General features: G+C 41.7%; 2 protein-coding genes and 2 long non-coding RNA genes across 9 annotated transcripts; 2 read left to right on the forward strand and 2 right to left on the reverse strand.

Annotated features, from left to right (window-relative positions):
- The first annotated feature begins 3,815 nt into the window (after positions 1-3,815).
- On the forward strand, positions 3,816-6,403 carry LOC136426911 (anti-sigma-I factor RsgI6-like). Its single transcript, XM_066415631.1, has 5 exons — positions 3,816-3,824; positions 4,401-4,505; positions 4,732-4,863; positions 6,187-6,324; positions 6,380-6,403. Exons 1-5 carry the CDS (start codon positions 3,816-3,818, stop codon positions 6,401-6,403), a joined length of 408 nt encoding a protein of 135 aa, XP_066271728.1.
- Positions 6,404-6,750: 347 nt separating this feature from the next.
- Positions 6,751-10,516, forward strand: LOC136427931 (uncharacterized). 5 transcript variants are annotated; one of them, XR_010754540.1, is made up of 5 exons: positions 6,751-7,170; positions 7,545-7,582; positions 8,696-9,896; positions 10,198-10,290; positions 10,424-10,516. It is a non-coding gene; the product is annotated as an uncharacterized lncRNA (long non-coding RNA). The 5 variants fall into 5 exon arrangements; XR_010754538.1 differs by having other exon boundaries at positions 6,752-7,170; positions 8,699-9,896; XR_010754539.1 differs by lacking the exons at positions 6,751-7,170; positions 7,545-7,582 and adding an exon at positions 7,771-7,953 and having other exon boundaries at positions 8,699-9,896.
- Positions 10,517-11,788: 1,272 nt separating this feature from the next.
- LOC136427933 (non-neuronal cytoplasmic intermediate filament protein-like) lies at positions 11,789-16,098 on the reverse strand. 2 transcript variants are annotated; one of them, XM_066417165.1, is made up of 7 exons: positions 15,615-16,097; positions 15,274-15,334; positions 14,923-15,018; positions 14,234-14,404; positions 13,689-13,814; positions 13,092-13,312; positions 11,789-12,265 (listed from the first exon to the last, which is right to left on the reverse strand). In XM_066417165.1, exons 1-7 carry the CDS (start codon positions 15,983-15,985, stop codon positions 12,250-12,252), a joined length of 1,062 nt encoding a protein of 353 aa, XP_066273262.1. In that variant the 5' UTR covers positions 15,986-16,097; the 3' UTR covers positions 11,789-12,249. The 2 variants fall into 2 exon arrangements, with proteins under 2 accessions (XP_066273262.1, XP_066273263.1); XM_066417166.1 differs by lacking the exon at positions 11,789-12,265 and having other exon boundaries at positions 13,088-13,312; positions 15,615-16,098.
- A 2,562-nt stretch (positions 16,099-18,660) lies between these two features.
- On the reverse strand, positions 18,661-22,098 carry LOC136427935 (uncharacterized). Its single transcript, XR_010754542.1, has 2 exons — positions 20,130-22,098; positions 18,661-19,957 (listed from the first exon to the last, which is right to left on the reverse strand). It is a non-coding gene; the product is annotated as an uncharacterized lncRNA (long non-coding RNA).
- Positions 22,099-22,893: the final 795 nt, after the last annotated feature.

Here is a 22,893-nt window from a genome sequence, read left to right on the forward strand (position 1 = left end):
TTTTGACGATTTTGGGGGAAATGTTATCCGGACCACAACTTTTCCTGGCATCAAGGCGTTTCAAAATTTCATAAACTTCATACGAATGAATATGCGGCGGTTTTGAAGGAGAAGGCAGGTAAGACGGCAACGATTCGAAATCAAGACATGGAAGTTGGTTCACAATGTCTGAAAAGTGGCGATTGATCGCAGCAGCGATCTCTTTGTCAGTTAGAGGTGAACTGCTGGGAACAGACACTGATACATTACGGCGGACATTAAGAATGTTTCGTATAGACATGTGCCATCTTGCTGGATTCTCCTTCTTTAAAACATGTATCTTATGAACATAATGTCTTTTCCTTGCCTTCGTACACAATCGGTTCACACGGTTCCTTAGCTTTCTATATAATATCATATTACGGGAATGAAAAGCTTGTTGTCTTCTCTTGATAAGAGATTTAATTTGAGGGGTAACCCATTCTTTGTCTGAATTGTGCTTAACAACAGATTTCATAGGAAAATAGAGGTCTATTCTCCTTTGAAGAGTTTGATAGAAAGTATTAACTTTACTCTGGATATCGTGGGCATCAAAAACTTCTGTCCACGGGTGTGACGAAATCCATTGTCCGAAAGAGCGGACCTCGGAATCTATAAAAGGGCGAAATTGTGACCTAGTTTTAGTATTAATAGGTATATGATCATGGGGAGACCATATTACCGTATTATGATCACTCATTGCCAAAGGTTCCTCGATTCGAGGATCCTGATAAAAGGGCTTTAAATTTGTAATAATCAGATCAAGAATGGCTTCTCCCCTGGTGGGCTGTGTTACAAGCTGATTTAGCTGGGTTCCATGGACAATATTACTGATAGCACATCTATTAAAATCCCCCAAAACACATATTCCCGCATTAGGGTATCTAGTATTAACCATATCAATGCTGTCTATGATGTGTTTACATAACATTTCCTGGTACGAAGACGCTGGAGGGTTATAAACTGCACAAATAGCAATATTAGAAATTGAGCGTGGCAGCCTGTCAGAAATCCGTCGCCAGGGCAACATTTTAGGAAAAGTCACCATGGTAGTCCTAGCATACATCTTTTGGCAGTAATACGATGTCAAAGTTGGCGCGGGCACTTTTACCCCCCCCCACCCCCCATTAGCCTGGATAGGGTTAAACACTTTGAGACTCTATGCCTAGATTTGAATGGATGTTGTATTCCAATTGATGAGATGGCAAGCATAGGCAGCAGCAAAATGTATGGTGGATAAAACCTGGCTGACTGTGGTATTTTTTTTGTATCGTAGTATCAACACACCGAACGCGCATGACATTACAGTAGAGGTAAGTTACGATGAATGGAGTCATCTTCAGAAACAAGTGTCAAAGATACATTGAGTGGTCTCTATTGAAGCGCCGTAAGGTGGATGTAGAAAATTGTGTTATAACGCCAAGAAGGTTATTTTTCTTTTTCTTTTGTAGCCTGTGTACATGCATATATGTGTGGGTAAACAGCATGACTCAAGAAGGTCTGGATGGATTGTTTAATATTTGGCATGTAGGTGATGAGACCAAGAAACTACCAAAGACAGGGGGGCCCTAGTGACGTATTAAGATACTGCTGCGGAGCTGTCGGTTTTGATATCTCGTGTTCTGGATATGCCCTTGTCGTGATTTTTGAGTGGTATATAGTTTTTTGGGCCAAGAGGAATTGGTGTAGATGTAGTGCCCCCCCCCCCCCCGGCATTTTTTAAAACTGCAAAATTTGAAAGAGAATAAAATCAATCAAGAAGTGGTTGACGGATCGTCATGTTTTTTTCGTATGCAGATCGTGATTATTGATATGATCAAATTATTATTATGCAAACCAATTGAAATTAATTTTTTTGTATATTTGCTTGGCAGGTAGCTCAGACCCGATCCCACTTTGCCTTTGGGTCGGTCGTCCACGCCAAGCAGATGCCAAGCAACAGTCACCACACAGACTTCTTCTTCAACAACTTCGAGTGGGCCGTTCTGGCCAACCAGCTCAAATGGAAGCAAAATGAAAGGAATGAAGTATGTTATTCCTTATCATATGTAGGTGCTTGAACGCATTAACTCCGGCCAGGGCTTGTTTTTTGAGCTGAATTCATTAGAAGGTGTGAACACTATTGCAAGCAAGATACCTGTAAAAAGTGTGGATGTGAGAAATAGTTCCGATCACGAAGATGCAAATGATATCATCACTTCTGAAGTTTTGCTGAAGCTATTATGACAACACTCAAGTCATATCAACTCGATTGTCATGCAAACTATGACATATTAACTAGCTGTTCGTATTGATTCTTTGTTTCGTCTTAGGGACAGTTGACGTTCGACTGGGCAGATCCAACGATCGCACTGCTTGAAAGTCGAGGGTGAGTTGTAATCCTATACTATAGTGGCATGGATATGTACTCGTGTAAACAATAGCATGTCTTTGCGTATACATTCTTACAATGTGAACTCTTAACGAACTTATAGCAATTAAGATCACCGTTTCCGTTACAAAAAAACTTGAGAGTAAGTTCACTACTTACCTTTCCATTTTTTGAAAACTTGCTTATTGCTACGGTCACAATTGGAAAAAAGGGCCACGCCGCGAATAGTTTACGGGCTGTTTTTGGCACAATCGTGCGTAACCCCTAGCGGTCGGGATTATTTTCGTAAACTCAGAGTTTAAATAACCCCGGGGCCTGGTAACAAATAGACACCATAAGGTAATCGTGAGAGCACCGAGAGGTTCCCTTCTCCACCGGGACACATTTATGGCTTTAGGGGGCCACACCCCTTACGGGCACTGGTGCAAATGTGACTGAGGCATAAACAGGGATGGTGAACAATAATATGCAAGTATATGGTACACATGTTTATCTTTGCTTTTGCTGATCGTTTTTCAACCACTGCCTGACCAGGATACCAATTCGCAGGCACAATGTGTTCTGGGGAACCGGAGACTCTCATGTCCCCACCTGGTTGCCGGCGTACTCCGGGTCAGAGCTGGAGCAGAAGTGCTGGAAACGGGTTGATGACGTCGTGGGTCGGTATGCTGGGAGGTAAACCTTTTTATTTTAATCATTTCACAATACACACAAGTATCATTAAGTACCATTAAGCCCCAGAACCATTCTACCTGTATATGTCCTTAATATGAACGTGACTTGCCATGCTAGGTCAGGATTTACAAGTTACACAAGACGTGGTCCAGGGCAATGATATCTAGATAGTGATATCCTCACCACCCTGGATAGAAGGACGCCTACCACACACAAGCATTATCGAACTAATTCAACCTTCTGAAAACACTTAACAGAAAACCCTACTCCCGATAAAAGGTCATAATTTTCACGATCTAATAAAAAGGTCACAATCTTCCCAACCAAACTCAGCTTTGAAAACACTGCATTGTACTGTCAGTCTTAATAATCAAAGATATCAATCTATATTATGGAGACGGGATCCGGATAAACTAAGACGTTCTGGTGCTATTTCACACATTGTATTTTGAAGAAACGAAGCTTTTGCAACCATCTTCTCAAATCTAGCATCAAGATCAGACACCTGAGAATTTGCCACAAAGCTCATTATAAAGTATCATATTAATCGATTTGTGGGCAATAATTTCTTTCCTCACGCTGTGCCAGGTTGCAACATTGGGACATCAACAACGAGATGCTTCACGGAAACTTCTTCGTGGAGAAAACGGGAAACCCGCAGATCCGGCACGAGATGTTCCAGAAGGTGAAGGAGAAGGACCCTGGTGTCAACCTCTTCTTGAACGACTACGGTGTCATCAACAGTGGTGCTATGACACAGGTTCGTGGATCTAGTCTGCTACATTGTCTAATGATAAAAGTCATCCTTTTCTGGCAACGATTGAATACCTTTATCACAGCATATTTGCATAGATATGGCGACGGAAAAAATCAATACTGTGTTGGATCTATCCGTCTGCTCTTTGATACGTAGCATCGAAGAGTACAAGTAAACAAGGTTTATTTTGAAAATTCTGCCTTTCCTATATATACATTTGCTAATCATTTTAGAGTTACACATAAAGTTGAGTAACCAGCTTCTTATTAGTTGAGTGCCCAGTGCCTTGCACAGATCATGTGTAATCTTATATATATATATATATATATATATATATATATAGAGAGAGAGAGAGAGAGAGAGAGAGAGAGAGAGAGAGAGAGAGAGAGAGAGAGAGAGGAGAGAGAGAGAGAGAGAGAGAGAGAGAGAGAGAGAGAGAGAGAGAGAGAGAGAGAGAGAGAGAGAGAGAGAGAGAGAGAGAGAGAGAGAGAGAATATGTGTATATACATTCAAAAGAAATTGTAAAGCCTGGGTATGCATGCAAGAGATAAACGATGGACATCATTGTGTTTTCCACAGGCCTACGTGCACCAGGCTGAGGAGTTCCTCGCTAACGGAGCTCCAGTCGACGCGATCGGAGCTCAGGGACACTTCAAAAGCCGACCAGACCCCGTTCTTCTTAAGGTACTGTTTCGATGTCATAACTTTTGGAAATTTTCCTTGACCTTGCAAAGGATTTAGAGAATACTTATCAACATATACACCAACGATTGCCTTTTAGGTATTTTCATATTGACGTCAAAATTTATCTTCCAAATATACAGCAAATACAATTTATCATCTAAAATGATTAATGTACACATTTGAGATCATAAACTGAGTTTACAAGACTCAATTTTTTCCTTTACAGAGTCGCTTGGACCTTTTGGCCACTGCCGGCCTGCCCATCTGGGTAACGGAGATGACCGTAGCCGAGCTAGACGAGTTGGAGAGGGCGGCGGGTTACGAGGACGCCTTGCGGGTCGCCTTCAGCCACCCGGCCGTAGAAGGAATCCTTCTGTGGTCCTCCTTTGGCATTGCGAATTTTGGCGATCCTTTAACTGCAATTGCCAGTGGAGATAACGTTGAGGTTCAGTACAATATGATGTATCTAACATATCATTGATGTCAACATAAGCCTTCAAATGTCAAATGTGGTCATCCTTTGGCAGTGCGAATTTTGGTAATCCTGAAACTGCTATTGCCAGTAGAGATTACGTTGAGCTGAGGTCCAGTTCAAAACAATGCATCTAACATATCGTGGAAGTCCTCATAAAACCTTAAAATGTCAAAATGTTTACAGACCAATAAAAGATTACTGTTATAATATGGGAAGCCACTCTTAGGACTCAATAGACGTGACATGTCATGATAACTGTGAACAGCAGCTTTTTAAGACCCCCATTCCACTTGAACGGCGCTCTCACGAACGAACGAACATTTTTTTTTTCATTTTTGTGTGCTTTGTTGTCTTCTCAGTCATACCCTTACCTCTTGCAACATATTTGAATGATAAAATCAAGGGGAAAACAGATTCGATTTTGGTCCCTTCACGGTCGCTCAGTGTGTGTCTTAAGTTATATACATGTTCAACTTTTTGTTGTTTTTCTGTGTTGGCTGTCATGTAAACTGTTTGCAATAAATATGTTTTATCATTTTTCGTTATTATAGCAACGTAAATCACAGACGTTTGAAACACTTTTTGAACCACTGACAATACAAATTGGAAGGAATTAATTTGAATGGAAGCAAGTACTTGTAGATTTCGTCAATTTGTATTACCCATGAACAAAACTATGATTTGACTACAAAATTCCCAAAAATTCAAGATACACCACTTCAAGCATGAAATTTGTTTGAACTACAGTTAAGACCATTCAATCCTCGCTGAGCGCTTGCTGTGATCATTGACCGCTCGCTGCGGCCCTTTTATCCCATCGCCATCCTCGGCGCGCTCACGGTGACTGTTTTGGACATGTTCAAAACCATCGCCAGGTGACGGCGCGCATGGCGGGCATGGCGCTCTCACCGCGCTCCCTCCGCGCTCCCACGGCGCTCTCGCCGCGCTCTCGGCGATCTCACGGCAATCTGGCCAAATTGAGGTCGCCGTGAGAGCGCGCTGAGAGCGCCGTCCTAGTCTAACTGTCTTCGGGTCGAAACGTTAAGCTCTCTACATAAAAGATAGTTGCCACATACGATGAATGTCAATGTATCTTGACATGCTTTCGTATTCAACGTATGGCTACACTTGGTATAGTTGAAGTAAAGTAATTTTCCTTGACCGTACGGTTTTACTTAATGCTCTTCTAAATCTTTGTCGCTACAGCTCAACGAGGCCGGTCGCCGCTGGCGGCAGCTAGTCTTCACCGACTGGCGCACCAACCTGTCCCTGCAGCACGGCACCACGACGCTAGCTGGACAGGAGTTCGACTTCCGCGGTTTCCATGGCAACTACGAGGTCAAAGTCAGGTTCCACGGTCAGGTGGCGGCCACCAAAACCTTCTCCCTGACACCTGGAGACGGGCCGATGGTCGTGGATATAGACATGCCTAATGACGTCATTATATTTCACCATACCTGGTATGGTGGAATATATTGTTTTCTCTCATGTTTCTTCTTCTTCTTCTTCTTCTTCTTCTCCTCCTGTCAAATTTTCAAATCGATTCATCTCTGTCATTTCTGACCAAATGACCTGAAATTTGGTACAGAGGTAATGTAGGCAAAAATCAATGTGCGTTCTTTTCCTTTTTTTGATATTGACCTTGAAAGTGATTTTATTGAGGTTTTTAGGCTATTTTTAGCATATCTTGGCCTCCTGCGCCCTGGTATTTCAACCGAATGACCTGAAATTTGCTGTATATGTGGCTTGAACAAATATTTCAAGGACTACATTCCCATTTTTGGCATACATATCTTCAAAACGATCTATTTTGGGCTTTTTTGACAATATTTGCCACTTCTGTCACTTTCAATACTAATAGGCGCGCGGCATGCGGACGCGTCCATTTTGATATTGTGGGGGAGTAAGTTGAATGTATCATTATTGATATAGGGTAAGAACAAGGTATATAGGAATGTATGCCTAAACAAATATGTCAAAGTACTTATAATATCATAAAATGTAGATAAAAAGGATATAACGCCGGGTTCAACACCTTTTGCTGTCGAACTTGCATACACATCCCCCCGCTGCATGTCGGTTGGAAAGCTTCTGCGGAATTTTCCATCACTAGTACGCTAGCAGACGACACTCTGCGTCACGACCAACATTTTTCTATCGTCAGATAGCAGAAAGTACTAACGTTACCAGGTAAGAAGTGCTTTAATATCCCGAATTCCTTCCCTACATTGTTATCTTACGTATAGAGATGCTTGTGGTAATTGATAACGCTAAATATTTTGTGTCGCTTTCGTTTAGTAAACACATTTGAAAATGCCCGCTCTGTAATTTTCCATTCATGGGACCGCAGGCAAGTGCTAGACCAGCGTCGTAGTGTTTTCGGAATAAAATTACCGTTCTCCCTTAAAAACAACCGCCACCCAGAAAATATTTACATTTCTAGTAAGTAATAGTTACTTGACATTTAATTGATGAATATATTGATAAATTTGTAGTCACGTTTTATATGATATGTGCGTATTACATTTTGTTGTTTTCATAACATGCACGTTCGCCCGCTGCAGACGACGGAATTTTCCATTCACGTGACAAGTGACCGCAGGCAAGTGCTACACCATCGTTTTTGGAATAAATCCCCAATTTCCGTTAGAAACGACCAAAGACACTTTTGGGCCTTACCCTGGATTTTTTTCATACATTTTTAGTAAATAATGGTTACCTTTTATTTTATAAATAGATAAATAAAATGTATTTCTTTTCGTGGTCACATTTCGTATGTTACGTTTTGCTGTGTTCAAACTCAGCAAAATTGGAATGGAACCACTCATATTTTTGTTTGTCGGACTTTGTACGGTGGAGTAGAGTAGACTAAGAGTAGAGTCTTCGGCCAACTACGCTCTCCTCTATAAACTAACTCAAGAACCAACGGTTCAGTAACATTTACTTCGTAGAGATAGCGGACAATTTTATCAGGTAAGAAATTATGTGCTCGGCACTCTGTTGTTTACGTATACAAATACCTATTGGATCATACATAATTAGCCCTTGAGTGCAAATATGGACTGGATAACGGATTAATGACTTAATTATGTACTATGATGTATTCATGTATTTATTTATCTAATTATTTATTCAACTATTTATTTTGATGTATTTTCCATGATTGTATTGATATCGGTTACGTTAACTTTACGTTAAGTTTATTTTTGTACCGTGACTCCTGCCCCTCCGTTTCACTTCGACCTTGTCGAAAAGCGGCCATATTATGGCCGAACAAGCATTCGAAGTAAAATAAAGGCTTTGACTTGACTTGACTTGACTATCGTAGTTATAGCAGACATTTTATTTCGTCACATGCAAGACTTTAGTAGCTATGAAATCGGTCTTCCGTTACAAACGACTAGCTTAAGATAGAGGTTTCTGTATCATTTCGGTTTCATGATGGTTATAAACTGGAGATTTATTTTGTTTTCATGGTGACGTCTTTCTGTGTTCCTCAGATTTTTTGGGGAGGGGGGCTACTTTGGCAAACTGCCACACAAGCCACTACATTTTCAAGGACATAGGGAATGTCATTATTGTGGATACATGTACTTTGTGATGTTTAGTATGCAAGGAGCTTAGTTGGAAACTAGAATTTTCGGAGAGGTTCTAAACTTTTACCATGTGTATGTAATCTTTCAGAATGTACATTCTTGTACTTTCATTTTTTTAGCAGAAATGCCAAGACGCAAGAGTAAGAAACCAATGAAGAGGTTGAATGAGTGGAAGGCAAAGCAGCAAATTAAGGATCGGGTCGACAAGCATGAGTTACACATAAGATGACAGAAACCGGCTGTTGAGCAGGTATTGGAGGTAAGAGGCGAGGATCTGGCCAACGAGCAGGAATTGGAGGTAAGAGGAGAGGATCTGGCCAACGAGCAGGTATTGGAGGTAAGAGGTGAGGAGCCAGTTGATGAGCAGCCATTAGAGGTAAGATTGGAGGACCCAGCTGGTAGGCAGGAATTAGAGGTAAGAGGGGAGGAGGGGGAGGAGCAGGAATTAGAGGTAACTGGGGAGTCGAAGGTTTGTGCCAGCGTCCCGGCCCTTGCCACCCGGCACATTTGGTGGTAGCAAGGGGGATGGGGAACGACTAAGGGTCCCGCTCTGGCTCTTGCCAAAATGACCTGGCAAGGGGGAGCCTGGTGAGTGCTCCATAACTGGGAGCCTGTGAATGATATATTTGTGCCAGCGTCCCGGCCCTTGCCACCCGGCACATTTGGTGGTGGCAAGGGGGATGGGGAACGACTAAGGGTCCCGCTCTGGCTCTTGCCAAAATGACCTGGCAAGGGGGAGCCTGGTGAGTGCTCCATAACTGGGAGCCAGAGAATGATATTTGTGCCAGCATACCGGCCCTTGCCACCCGGTACATTTGGTGGTGGCAAGGTGGATGGGGAAGGACTAAGGGTCCTGCTCTGGCTCTTGCCAAAATGACCTGGCAAGGGGGAGCCTGGTAAGTGGAAGCCTGTGAATGGCATATTTGTGCCAGCTTCCCACCTTCCCACCAGGCACATTCAGTGGGGGATGGGAACATTGGGAAGACCTGCTTAAGGGGGAGCTTGGTGGATGTTCCATTATTGGAAGCCTTGTAGATTAAGAACCATTCGTGTCAATACTTTATTGTTACTGCCAATTTGTCATTTGCATTGATTGTGTTTTTAGAGTGTTATAACAAATCTCAGGTCATTTGGCTTTATTTTCCTTACAATATGTGTAAGTGTTTTCATATTTCTGTCATTGTCATATTTCGTATCATTTTCCCATTGAAAAGCATTTTGAGAGATGTCCAGTAATGTATACAAGAATGAATGAAGTGTCTCTGTTTCTTTTCAGATGATAAGGGGCAGTTGAAAGATTATGCTCTTGGCACACAACAGGTAGGGCCTGTTGTCTTCTGTCACTACACGTACATGTAGATGTAGAGACAGGTCTGGCATGGACATCGAAGAGAAGATTATCTCCAACCAAAGAGGTTTTATAAAACCTCCTTGCTCCAACACAACTAAATGTTAAGTAATGTTTTCTTCTGACAACAGACAATATGTACAGTTTGCAAATGAATGTAATTTCTTAATTACATTTTGCCCATACTATAAGTATGGTCAAAATATATTGTTGATGAATGTTTCTACTCTGCATTGTGATGCTAAATCTTGCGCTCCTGTTTGTGTTCTCTAGATGGGACCTCCTGTAGAGAAGCAGAACCTGGTCCGCGATAAACCACATTTGGAGGAAGTAGACAAATCTGGCCCCAGCCATCCACACGAGATTGTAAGTAATTCTGGAATCATGCATGTTTATTTGGACACATGAACAGATTCCATATCTGTCTATAGTTTTTTTAATCAGTGTTTCAGCTCTGTATTGAAATGCTAAATCTCACTCTTCTGTTTCTATCCTCCAGACCCCACCAGAGAAGAGAAGCAGATCATGGTCCAAGTCAAGTTAAAGTTTATTGCACAACAATTGTAACAGGTACAATGTAAGGCAAAATACTGCTGGCTACTTGTTCTAATCTAGTACAAACTGCAGCAAGGTTCCAGGCTATACAATGTTGTTAATGGTAGATAGTATCAGCTGGCTACTTACATTGTATACTGATTCTCCATATGAAAGTCTGCTTTTATTTTTGAATATGTTTCAAGTTTCTTAAAGATTCTTATTGTTTGCCGCTTGACAGAAAATTGCCTTAAAGGCGCTCCTTGAATATGTTTCTGAAATATTTTGCATTGACTGTTCGGTATCCATGAGAAACTGCCTGTGGAAGAAGCAGGCAGACCCTGCCAGCCAGAAAAGGATATACTACTAATAGATTGCAGCCAATTCCGAAAACATGTATATTTTGACATGAATGTAGATTTTCTGCAATGTAATCTTCATGTAATATAATTTTGTGGTTTGACATGGAAATGATTCAACTCGCAGTATTCGTATCTACATAGAGGAAATAATAAGAGAATTGGAGAAGACAAGTGTTAAGTTTCAATTTTGTGCTTAAGTAAAACTCTCAAGATTCAAAGTGTTATGTTTGCATTTTTGCTCTTAAGTACAAAAATGGTAAGATTGTGAGTGAATGTGTATGTGTGTGTGTGGAGAGAACCGGTCTGATCTACATACCGTCACGGCGTGTGCTATCTAACCAGCCATCACCAGTTTTCTCTCGAATAGAAAGCTAGGGACTTGATTATGCTGAATTGCAAAGAAAGACCTGTGAGTATCTATCAGAGGCATTTCCATACCAAATTTCTGGTCATTTGGTTTAAATATCATGGTAGCGAAGCCACAAATGTGCATTTTGATTATCAAAAAAGGCCATCCTTGCATCTTGCATTTTCAAAAATTAAATTTTGGACTGGTAATCCATTTTTTTCGGTTGATGTGTCTATGGAATGGTTCATTATGTGTGTGATTGATCACATTTTGCATGGGGAAGGCGATGATGGGTGAAATATGTTGTATTTGCCCGCAAAAGTTGCCTCTCTAGTTGTTGGCTGAGAGGCCACAGCTTATACATGTAGATGTCTACATTTATTTGATTATGAAAATGCAGAATAAACTGAAAAAGAATCGCTTCAAGTCTAGGGGCATATTTCCTGTCATTGTTTAGTAAGAAGAAAGTACATTTATAAATGACTCTTATACACATCCTTCTTTTCAAAATTTACATGGAACTTTATATTTGTCTGTGTGTCCCTGTCCTGGACACTGTCTGATATTTTGTTAAAGAGGACACAGAATCTACGTTTTGTAAAAAAAAACAGACATTCAATTCAATATATCTTTTATTACGTTCGTTGCTTTTATATTTGCTGAAATCAATACAAACACTAACGTTACATAAGTATCAGAGCGAGAGTGCAGAGATGTGATAACGTGACAAACACGTGGACGTGGCACATCTATCATTCACTCTGTAGTTGTTTGTTTACCCAGCTGCTTCTCATTGTATTGTATACGCAACTTCACTCAAAAGCACGATGTCTTCTTTTTATCGTGATCGAGTAGTTTTTGCTTCAGTCTCTATTGTACCAGATTAACACTGGTATCTGTCTAAACATGCACTGTATGGACAGAAGAACGTCTAATGAAGATCTATGATTTTGATACCACGGGACTATATCAGAAGCTTGCTATGAAATCATCTTTTGCGTCGTAACATTCTCACATGCCGTCGTTTCTAGGGTACCGGCTGTGCCTGCTGTGCCGCCTGGCCCGGCTGGGGAATCTGGGCTAATGTCCGAACAACCTATGTAGAGATAATAAAAAGAAATAAACATTATGTGGTTAATTTGTAGACTGATTTCTCGTACTTAAGTTCACTGTGACACTCACGAGCAAAGTTGCTTCATTATTGCGTATGTCAGTTTTGGTGATGATGACAACGTGAAAAGGTTTAAATCATATACTTTTCTTTATCTGCTGCACCCCCTCCCCATTAGAATCGGTCAACAAATTACCAATCGAAGCAGAGATATGAACTACGTGCAGATAAGAAGTCAAGATAAAGAAAATTAAAAAAATGGAATCGTGGTATGAATGTACAGCCACGAGTGCTATTGGTTTTTTCTCTTACAGTTTCATGTAGGCAGCAATAAGAGAGGTGTTGGTTTACTTTTTTTTCAGCTTGAAGTAACTGGAGGTAACAGTTTTACTTCAATTTGCATGATATGTTTTGACAGGGTTAGACAGAGCTTTGGGGCTTGTCTATCCATAGAAGATAAATGTATCAAACATCAGGCCACAGCAAGTACATGGATGATATCAGCGCGCTCATCAATTTCCACCTGATTTTGAAAAAGAATCCCATTCAGAGATGGTCAATATATCTTTCCAAAATGGGAAATATGTCGTGTTGTAGCCTTAATTGTAATTCTAGAAGTTTCACTTTATTGAATACAGGAATAAAAGACCTGTTGGTTGTTATACCATATTTGTCTCTTCGACTTTTTTTACAATGATTATGGTGTCTAATTTGGCCATCTTATTTTTCGCCATCTTGTTTTCCTCGCCATCTTTTTCTGTTTTAGCATTCAATTTGGAGTTGATGTCATCCATGAAAATTGCCTGTTTACCTCATCTCCTCCCCTTCCAACAGCTTCCTGTAAGCTGCTATTTCAATGTCGAGCGCCAGTTTGACGTTCATCAGCTCCTGGTAGTTGGTGAGATTCTGGGCCATCTCCAGCTTCATCTTCTCGATCTGCGCCTCCCGTTTCCCGATGGCCTGCCTGTATCCTTCAACCTCCTTCAGCATGCGGGCCTCTGTCAGCTTTAGGCTGTCTTCTAAAGCACCGTTCTGTCAGGAATACAAGAGAACATGGGATGAGTATATATTGGCAAATGATAGAGTACCTAACACTAACTCTAAGGCAGAAAAGCAGATATTGGAGAGTCAATAGTTTAGAGACAGGCAGAAATATACAACTAATGGCAATTTACACATCACTAGTTTGAATACAATGTAATCAGTCTTATAATCCAGTTTAAACATCGTTGAGACATTTGATCACTTTTATAGATACACTATATACACAAGAGCAATTGTTTGTGCCCACGTGTGTTCGGAGATCAGAGGTCATGTAGAAGAAAGCATGACTGTTTATGTCCAAAAAAATGTTGAAACGTCCACAGGCTACCTCACAACACTTATGTTGACAGCATCACACACTCACCTTGCTCCTGATAGCCTCGGACTCGGCCCTTATGGTGCTGAGCTTCTTTTGGAATCCAGCCACTTCTGTCCTGGCAGCTGCAAGAGCCTCGCTGTCTTTCTCCCGTAGCAGGGCTATCTCCGCAAACTGTCACATATAGCAGCAAAGACAAGTGGCAACATTCCATAGATATGGTTATACGGTTATATAAGGTATGAATTTAAGTATTCAAAACTAGATAGTAGAAACAATCGGTCATTTTAGATGGCGTTTTTACCATTAGACATATTTATCTGCATAAAGCTTGCATAATTGGCCCTCTACATATCACATCAGCCTCGTAGGTCCGTAACAGTGGCTGGTCATACTGCACGACTTTTGTACATTAAGTGGCAACTTGCCCCATCTAACCATTGCATGTCTACACGTGGGTCCCGGCGTCGTTTGAAGCTATCAATTAGGGATTCTTCAGACGTTCTTTGTATTTATACAACTACTAAGCTGTCTCCTGAAAATAGAATATTTTTGAAGCACAAACGTTCTGGATTAGCCTTATCTTTTTTTACCTTCTCCTTGTACTTGGCTTCGGCATCTTGCTTGTTAGCCTGCCCGATCGTCTCGTACTGTTCACGGATCTCCTTCAGGGTGTCGCTGAGATCTGGTCCCGTCATCACCGGCTGCTGAGACTCTATCTTAGTCACAGTCAGAGCCAACTCTTCCTGCAGAACTGTCATCTCCTGTAAAATGTGCCCATATTTATAAAGCGTTATTGTGGGGTAGAGTACATACAGGGTGTTGGTCCCAGAACCCATGAAGTTACAATCCTATCATTTCACTGATCTTGTGCCCGTAAATTGCAAATCATAATCAGGAAATGATACTAATGTCGTAGAAAGCCAAAGTTACAATCCTATCATTTCACCGATCTTGTGCCCGTAAATTACAAATCATAATCAGGAAATGATACTAATGTCGTAGAAAGCCAAAGTCAATACCAAATTAAAAAAACAAGATCTGAAAGAATAAAAAATAAGAATCTATTGTATGGTATACCATACTCTGTGTGTTTAGCCATTTGTTCAACCTTCCTGACCACTTAGCTATTTCATGATGAAGGCAACATTCTTTGCAAAACTTTTTTATTCACACGCTTGCATCAGTTTTGGGGTTGCCGGAGGATATCAATATGAGCGAGTCAACATTACTTTACTTGCTAACTAAATGATTGGTATGACAAACAGATAGACTAGCTTACCTCCGAGTGAGTCTTCCTCACAAACTCAATCTCTTCCTGTGCGACCACCAGCCTGCTCTCGAAGCCCACACGCACCGCTGTGATGATTTCCAGTTCCTGAAACAGTATGGATTATTTCAGGGTAGTAAAGGAAAACGTTCTTTATACCCCATTCCTCTAGGACGGCGCTCTCCCTGCGCGCTCTATGCAACCTCAGCGCTCAACGAATTTCATTAAAAAACGAATAAAAACGAACTTTTTTGCGCTTGGTGCGTTTTGTTGTCTTTTCAGTCATACTTCTACGTTGCATAACATTCTAATTAAGTAATCAAGGATTAGACAAATCTGACGTAGTAAGGGGACGAAGCTTACCATCTTGTGCTTCTCGATGTCAGCCTTCAGCTCTGAGCGCACTGATATCTGGTCCTCGCACCTATAACAAAACATGAAGACCATGCTTAGTAACGTGTGTAACGTGTGGACCATGCTGAATAACCTTCCGACTGACCAACAGACCGACCGACCCACCGATTGACCAACCAACCAACCAACCAACCAACCAACCAACCAACCAACCAACCAACCAACCAACGCCCTAGCTACCAACCAATGCAATGAAGAAAGAAAGAAACGTTTTGTTGAAACCTTGAAATGCTAAGAGAATTGCGTAGTTAAATGAAAGTAATGAATTTGAAAGCAATGATATAACGTACTTTCCCTGCCACTCCTCCGCCTGTGTCTGCCAGCTGTTCCTCTCCACCTCCACCTGGGCCTTCTCCTTCGACAGCTCGTCCACCTTAGTCCGCAGCTCCTTCAGCATCTCCTCGAACTTTGCCTTGTCGACGGGAGCGGCTTTGACCTGGGCGGCCTGCAGCTGAACCTCCAGGGTGGCGTTGCTCTCGTTCAGGGCTCGCACCCTGTCGATGTAGGTAGCGAAGCGGTCGTTGAGGATGCCGAGCTCTTTCTTCTCGCTGGCGCGGGTCATCCTGGCGTCGCTGAGGGTTTGCAGCGCGCCTTCGGAAGCTTGCATGGTGGAGGAATACTGAGTGATTTCAGCGGTCGTTCGTGACACCTGAGCGGCCATGGTTTCCTAGTGTGAGCTTCGAACAGGCTTGGAGGAGAACTGGCTGTCAGAACCGGGACGTTCGTACCAGAGAGCCGTAGACGGTGGGTTCTGAGCTATACCGGCCAGCGGGCGGTTAAAGCCTTTGAGCGGTCCATATTTGTTCAAGCTCATCAGTGTAACCACCCTCTGTCAATCATTGAGTCAAGAAGGCGTTTCATTGGTGAGGTGTTGTGTACAGTGATGCGGGAGGGTCCCTGTGCATATAAGTGTTGAAGAAGCCACCAGAAATGGCCTAAAATGCAGACAGATGTCATTGACTAATGATGTCCGGTCAAGAGCTGACTAGGACGATGTGAGGGGCATTCCGGAACCCAAATATGTGGGGCAATCAAATAGCCAATGTAAATGATGAAGACAGCCTTCTATTTATGAACTTTGAGATTTGAAAAAGATGTACCCACGTCTACGATGAATTTAGAATGAATTTATGGCTGTAACCTCTCAATGAACCTTTACTTCTGGCCTGGGGCTTCGGAAAGTTGAGGAGGTCATGATCATGTCTAAGGAACTAGGTAGTAATCTTCTACAGCACGGCTGTCTATTGGGGTGCTTAAAGACCATGACTTAATAATTAACACCGAGAGGGTTTCATTGCTGTGCGGGCGTATTTAAAGGCTTTGTAGGAAAAGCCTTTCAAGTACTAACTGGTAAACTAACCTAAACTAGTGTGTTATTGTACAAAATGTTGAATTTACAATATGTTTCAATTCCATCTATACCACTGGACACGTTTTCTAAGAAATAATAGAGCTTTTCTGTCCGGAAATCTCTTCAATTATCAAAATATTTTTTTAGCATTCGTTCCTGAATTCGTTCCTGAATACCTAACCTTTATAAAAGTGCTGAACAGATGTATTTTTGTAATGTTTACATATCGTTATCCGTACTTGGAATATGAGGGTATCAGAGTGCTGGAATTGTAGTAACGAAATGCAATGTAAATGGCACACCGTTGACATGTAAGTTCTGTTATTTAGGGTAATCAAATGTTTGATGTAGTTTTCGCACCACTGCGGAGATTCTGTGCAAACATTTTACGCTGGAACAAACTTTATTCGTTCATATTCTTCTTCGCTGTGTGTTTTGAATCTCTGATTTATGTCCTGTTATACAAAATTCTGCGAAATCCTGTACAACGCCTTAACGGAAGGAAACGTGGGGGAATTTACGCTCTTTGAAGTGCCAGTATCATAGTATGTAGGGCAGGTAAATGTTTGATGTGGATACGGAATCTTGAATTTGTCACGATGCCGAGGAATCTTATGAATCACATGTACATTATGTACCAATAATAAACCTGGACCGCCTATGTTGCTAGATCCCGGTGCCGTAATTAATTAATGGCACATTTGCACACCAAGGCTCAAATCTGGAGAAAGTTGCCAAGAGCACTGCGCCTGGGGCCGGGGTATAATGGTGTCAGTTAATCTGTCCTAGTTTGCACGCAACCAAAACGTTCTTTCCAGATCAACAGTTACGAAATGGTTATAAGTATACTACAAAACATGGTATTAGGCATCAACAGATCCTTTCACTCCAAGCGAACTCAAAACAGTTCTGGGATCCCTCCCTGACAATAAATCTCCTGGTCTGGATAATATCCCAGCCATCATCTGGAAAGACCCGGTTTTCAATGACCTTCTTTTACACCTGTGCAACCAAACATTTATGTATCACAGACCACCATCTTCCTGGCTTAAAGGAGGAATCGTTCCCATCCCCAAAAAAGGTGACCTAACATCTGCCTCCAACTATAGAGGTATTACTCTCACTCCCATTGCAGCAAAGGTGTATAACAGACTTTTACTTAATCGTCTTACCCCTGTAATTGATCCCATTCTTAGGAGGAATCAAAATGGATTCAGAAAAGGAAGGTCTACTATTTCACAGATTCTGGCAATACGTCTTATAATTGAGGAGATGAAGAGATGTAATAGGGATTTTTTACTGCTTTTCGTTGATTTTCGTAAGGCCTTTGATTCTATTAATAGAGATGTAATGTTTGATATTCTAGCACAGTATGGTATTCCACAATGTTTTATAAAAGCAGTCAGAGCTTTGTATAGAAATACTCTAGCCTCCGTTATTACACCTGACGGTGAGACTAGTTCATTTGAGATAGTTACAGGAGTTCTTCAGGGTGATACTTTAGCACCGTATTTGTTCATTATTGTACTTGACTATGTCTTAAGACTATCATTAGATATAAATGAAAACAAAGGTATTGAAATCAAACCACGCAGGAGTCAAAGACACCCTGCCCAGTATCTTACTGATTTGGATTTTGCAGATGATCTTGCTCTAGTTGCTGAAATGATCAAAAATGCCGAAACTCTGCTACAATCCCTAGAAGAGTCTGCATCCCAAGTGGGGCTATATTGTAATGAATCTAAGACAGAATACATTAGCAACATCTCTGGAACACTTGAACTCAGATCCCTGTCTGGGACACTCATTCATAGAGTACATGATTTCAAATATCTTGGTTCTTACATTATGTGCTCAAAGAAAGACCTTTAAATTAGAAAAGCCCTAGCATGGGAAGCAAGCAACAAGTTGGACAAACACTGCACGAAATGGCCTCGTTTCCCGGCGTATACGTACCGGGATTTTTCTGTATTTTTGTCGGATACTGACGGATACTGACGGATACATGCGGATTCGTGTAAGGTATCCGACTATTTCCGCACCGGTATATGGAATATTTCCTGAAGAATCCGAAAGTAAGGGATTTTCGACGAATACGGAGCCGTACACTGTACGGAAATGCCACCGATCCTGACGGATACGAACAGGAATTTTTCTTAATTTTGGCGGATACTGACGGATACATGCGGATTCGTGTAACGTATCCGACTATTTCCGCACCGGTATATGGAATATTTCCTGAAGAATCCGAAAGTAAGGGATTTTCGACGAATACGGAGCCGTACACTGTACGGAAATGCCACCGATCCTGACGGATACGAACAGGAATTTTTCTGTATTTTTGGCGGATACTGACGGATACATGCGGATTCGTGTAACGTATCCGACTATTTCCGCACCGGTATATGGAATATTTCCTGAAGAATCCGAAAGTAAGGGATTTTCGACGAATACGGAGCCGTACACTGTACGGAAATGCCACAGATCCTGACGGATGCGTACAGGGATTTTTCTGTATTTTGAAGAAAATGGTGAATACCGACGGATACAGGTGGACCCAACAACGAATCCGTAACGGATCCGACTAAGTGCTTGCATTCCTAATTTAACTATACCCAAAACATCATTTTGAATGACAGGAAGTTTGGGAAAGCCTGTATGTAACATATGTATCATTTCATATCTCAAAATAATGTATTTCTAAGTTCAAAAACTATCAAATACAATACAATACGGAAGTACTATGTGGCTAAATGATCCATTTCATTTGAGACAGGCTGAGGGACATCCACATACTCAAAGCACCACTGCATATGCAGGTTAATGTCGGTAAATTGGGGTTGTGCAAGCACAATGTTCTGAAAAATTATGAAATGTATTACAATTAACACCATCACAACATTGTGGTAATATTTACTACTGTATAGTGCCCTTGGACCAAAATTATCTACATGTTCTAAATATTCCACTAAAGTAATAAAAGCCTTATTTGTGGCCAGCTCTTCGTCTAAAAGCCATCAGATACAATTATTTCAAATACAGAGGTTGAAAATAGAAAGTAACATTATACTGTCTGAAGAACTCCCATGATGACACGCCACATTTTAAACGTAAGTAGCATATGCCGTGGAACTGCATGTGTATAATCGTCCTCTCCCCATTCTCTGACTACATCTGAGTTCACTTCTTCCATGCATTCTTGGTAAGGGACAGGCAAGGCTGATTTCTTCTGTATCTGCATGTTGGACTCAGCTTGGAGTCCATCTTGTGATGAACCAGTTCCTATATGATAAAACCAAATGATGAATAAATATCAATTCACGTATTTAAGGAACATGTCACATGATTTTGACATGGGCTTCGTTTCATCACAGCAGCTACAAAAAACACGGGACAATGGATATCCATCATGCCTCTCTCAGCTAACATTGAAGTGTACCGATGATGGACTTACCAAAGGAGCCTGAGGTACTCAGCAGCTGAGCATCTGACAGTTGATTGCTTTGTTCCCAGCCAAGGTCCTCACAATATGTGCTGCATTTGTGAAGGAAGTATCTGCCGATGCTGTACTGGATATGTATATATAAATGGAAACAATGACAAATATTAAACATATCACATACTCGCATGTGTAAAAAAATGAATCTGGGCATCGTTGAATTGACTACGTAAAACTTACATCTATAACTTGAATATGATATTGATCAAACATGCACAGCTATAACAGAATGAAATAATCACTGAGGCACACTACTGCCTCCTTATAAGTTCTACTTCACTATCCACAAACGGTGGGATCTTTGTGGGACAAATACTTATGACATTTTCTTCCCTTCCATATCTTTAATTATCTTTCCCTCCACTGCTTGCTATTTTGTATTTGAAACGTTAACCAGACACACATGTCTGCTGACCATTGGCAAGAATGAACAAATTGAAATTTTAAATTTCCTAGATCCTAACGCCGTAAAAGGGCAGGTCGGCTGGAGAATTCTTATGGTCATGCGAATGCGATGATATGTCAAGCCACAATAGGAGGATAACTGACGTCAAAACTAGTTAGAAACGGGAATTTTTCAATTTGTACTTACCAAAAGGCAGTCCCTCAAAATGATGAATCAACTCCCTACCAGCGTTTACAAGGGGGGAGGGGGGCGACGAATATTGCATGCACGAAGAAGACAACGTCGCAATTCCGTGCGTTTGAGTTTACACCGAATTCCCTTCGACTCTCAAGTCACTCAAAAATCACTGGTCGACCATGGTAGACTCTGGCGATGCCATGTTAAGCACAGAAGGTGATGAAACGCCGTTCTTGTCTGTGCTGTTAACCGAAAGAAAACCGTTAACGTTTGTCGCGCCCAGAAGTGTCTTGTGGGTAATTTGGATATCCGACACGAATCCGTGTTCCGTACACGTCAGGATCCGAGACAGCTCATGACTTCTAACATATTGGCAAATCTGAACTTCTAACATATTGGCAAATACATAAAAAAATGAAAGATCCGAGTAGATATTGTATCTGTACCCGAAACGTATCCAGACGTATACGGCATCAGAATTGCTGGATCTGAGGTGTTCCTGGTATTTGTCCGAATTTGCTCGGAAACGTTCCGTATCTGTACCCGAAACATATGAAGGATCCAGACGTATACGGCGCGGGAATTGTCGGATCTGAGGTGCATCGGATCCAATCGGAAACGTTCCGTATCTGCTATGATGCGCAATTCCGGATCTGTTGGATTCGTCAGGATCTGAGATCATGCCGCGTGCCGTGCAGTGTGTATTTGTTGGTCAGAATTCGAAGCAACTACCGACAAACAATCCGAACATCTCTGCCATATTGACAAATATCTAGAAACGAAGGATCCGCGCAAATATCCTCAGGTATCCGACGCGCATCACGGATCCAGACGTATACGGCGTCGGAATTGCCGGATCTGAGGTGTACCTGGTAATTGTCTGAATTTGCTCGGAAACGTTCCGTATCTGTACCCGAAACGTATGAAGGATCCAGACGTATACGGCGCCGGAATTGTCTGATCTGAGGTGTATCGGATCCAATCGGAAACGTTCCGTATCTGCTATGATGCGCAATTCCGGATCTGCTGGATTCGTCAGGAAATGAGATCATGCCGTGCCGCGTGTATTTATTCGTCAGGATCCGAAGCAACTACCGACATACAAACAATCCGAACATTCCAAATATCAAAAAACGAGGGATCCGCGCAAATATCTTCGGGTATCCGAGGCGCATCACGAATCCAGAAGAATACGGCGTCGGAATTAGTCGGATCTGCGGGCACTTCAGTATCCGAGCAGTGAACTGGGATTTTTCCGGATTCGCTCGGAAACGCCATGAGGCCCGATTCCGGATACGTCGGATCCGTCAGGATACGTGGCCATTTCGTGCAGTGAAAATATGGAAATCTAACATTCCTAACAAACTGAAGGTACAAGTTTTTCTTACCCTTGTGGAACCGATACTACTCTACGGTGCAGAAACTTGGACGCTTACCTGTCAGCTCCAAAACAGACTGGATGGGACCTATACAAAGCTACTACGCAGGGCACAGAACATTTCTTGGACACAACACGCTACTCTCAAAACAATTTATGGAAGTCTTCCGCGGTTGTCTCAAAAGCTCACCCACCGTCGTGTAACATTTGCTGGACACTGCTTTCGAGCCAAACAGCAAATAGTTTCGGACATCCTTCTATGGAAACCAAGAGGCCAAGTGCACAGCAGAAGTTTGACTTTTACCGATAGTTTAGTCAGAGACACTAGGATTGCATATGAACACTTAGGACAAATGATGTTGGACAAGGCGATTTGGAGTGATGTATGTACTTATTTAGTCCCGGCCGATGGCCGATAGATGATGATGATTAGGCATAACTATGAAGTTGCTGGCGAACACTTGCCTGACTCAGTTGAGACAACGAACTACTGTACAAGCAACTGTTTTGCTGACTTGAAGACTGCGAGTCTCCAAAGTACTTTAACACAAGGTCTAAACACCTGAATAACTTTGACGTATGGTTGTTAATATGGTTCCCAAATAATGTTTCTGTTCTCTATCCTTCATGATTTCCCTGCCTTGATATCATCTTCAAGAAGTTTCAAAGAAGTCAGAAAGTAAGACCTGTATAGCATCAGATAATTAGTCAAGATGTCTGATATCTTGTACTGAGTACATGGATAATCATGAACCTGT

Source organism: Branchiostoma lanceolatum, chromosome 2 (assembly GCF_035083965.1).
Source record: "Branchiostoma lanceolatum isolate klBraLanc5 chromosome 2, klBraLanc5.hap2, whole genome shotgun sequence".
Lineage (NCBI taxonomy): Eukaryota > Metazoa > Chordata > Leptocardii > Amphioxiformes > Branchiostomatidae > Branchiostoma > Branchiostoma lanceolatum.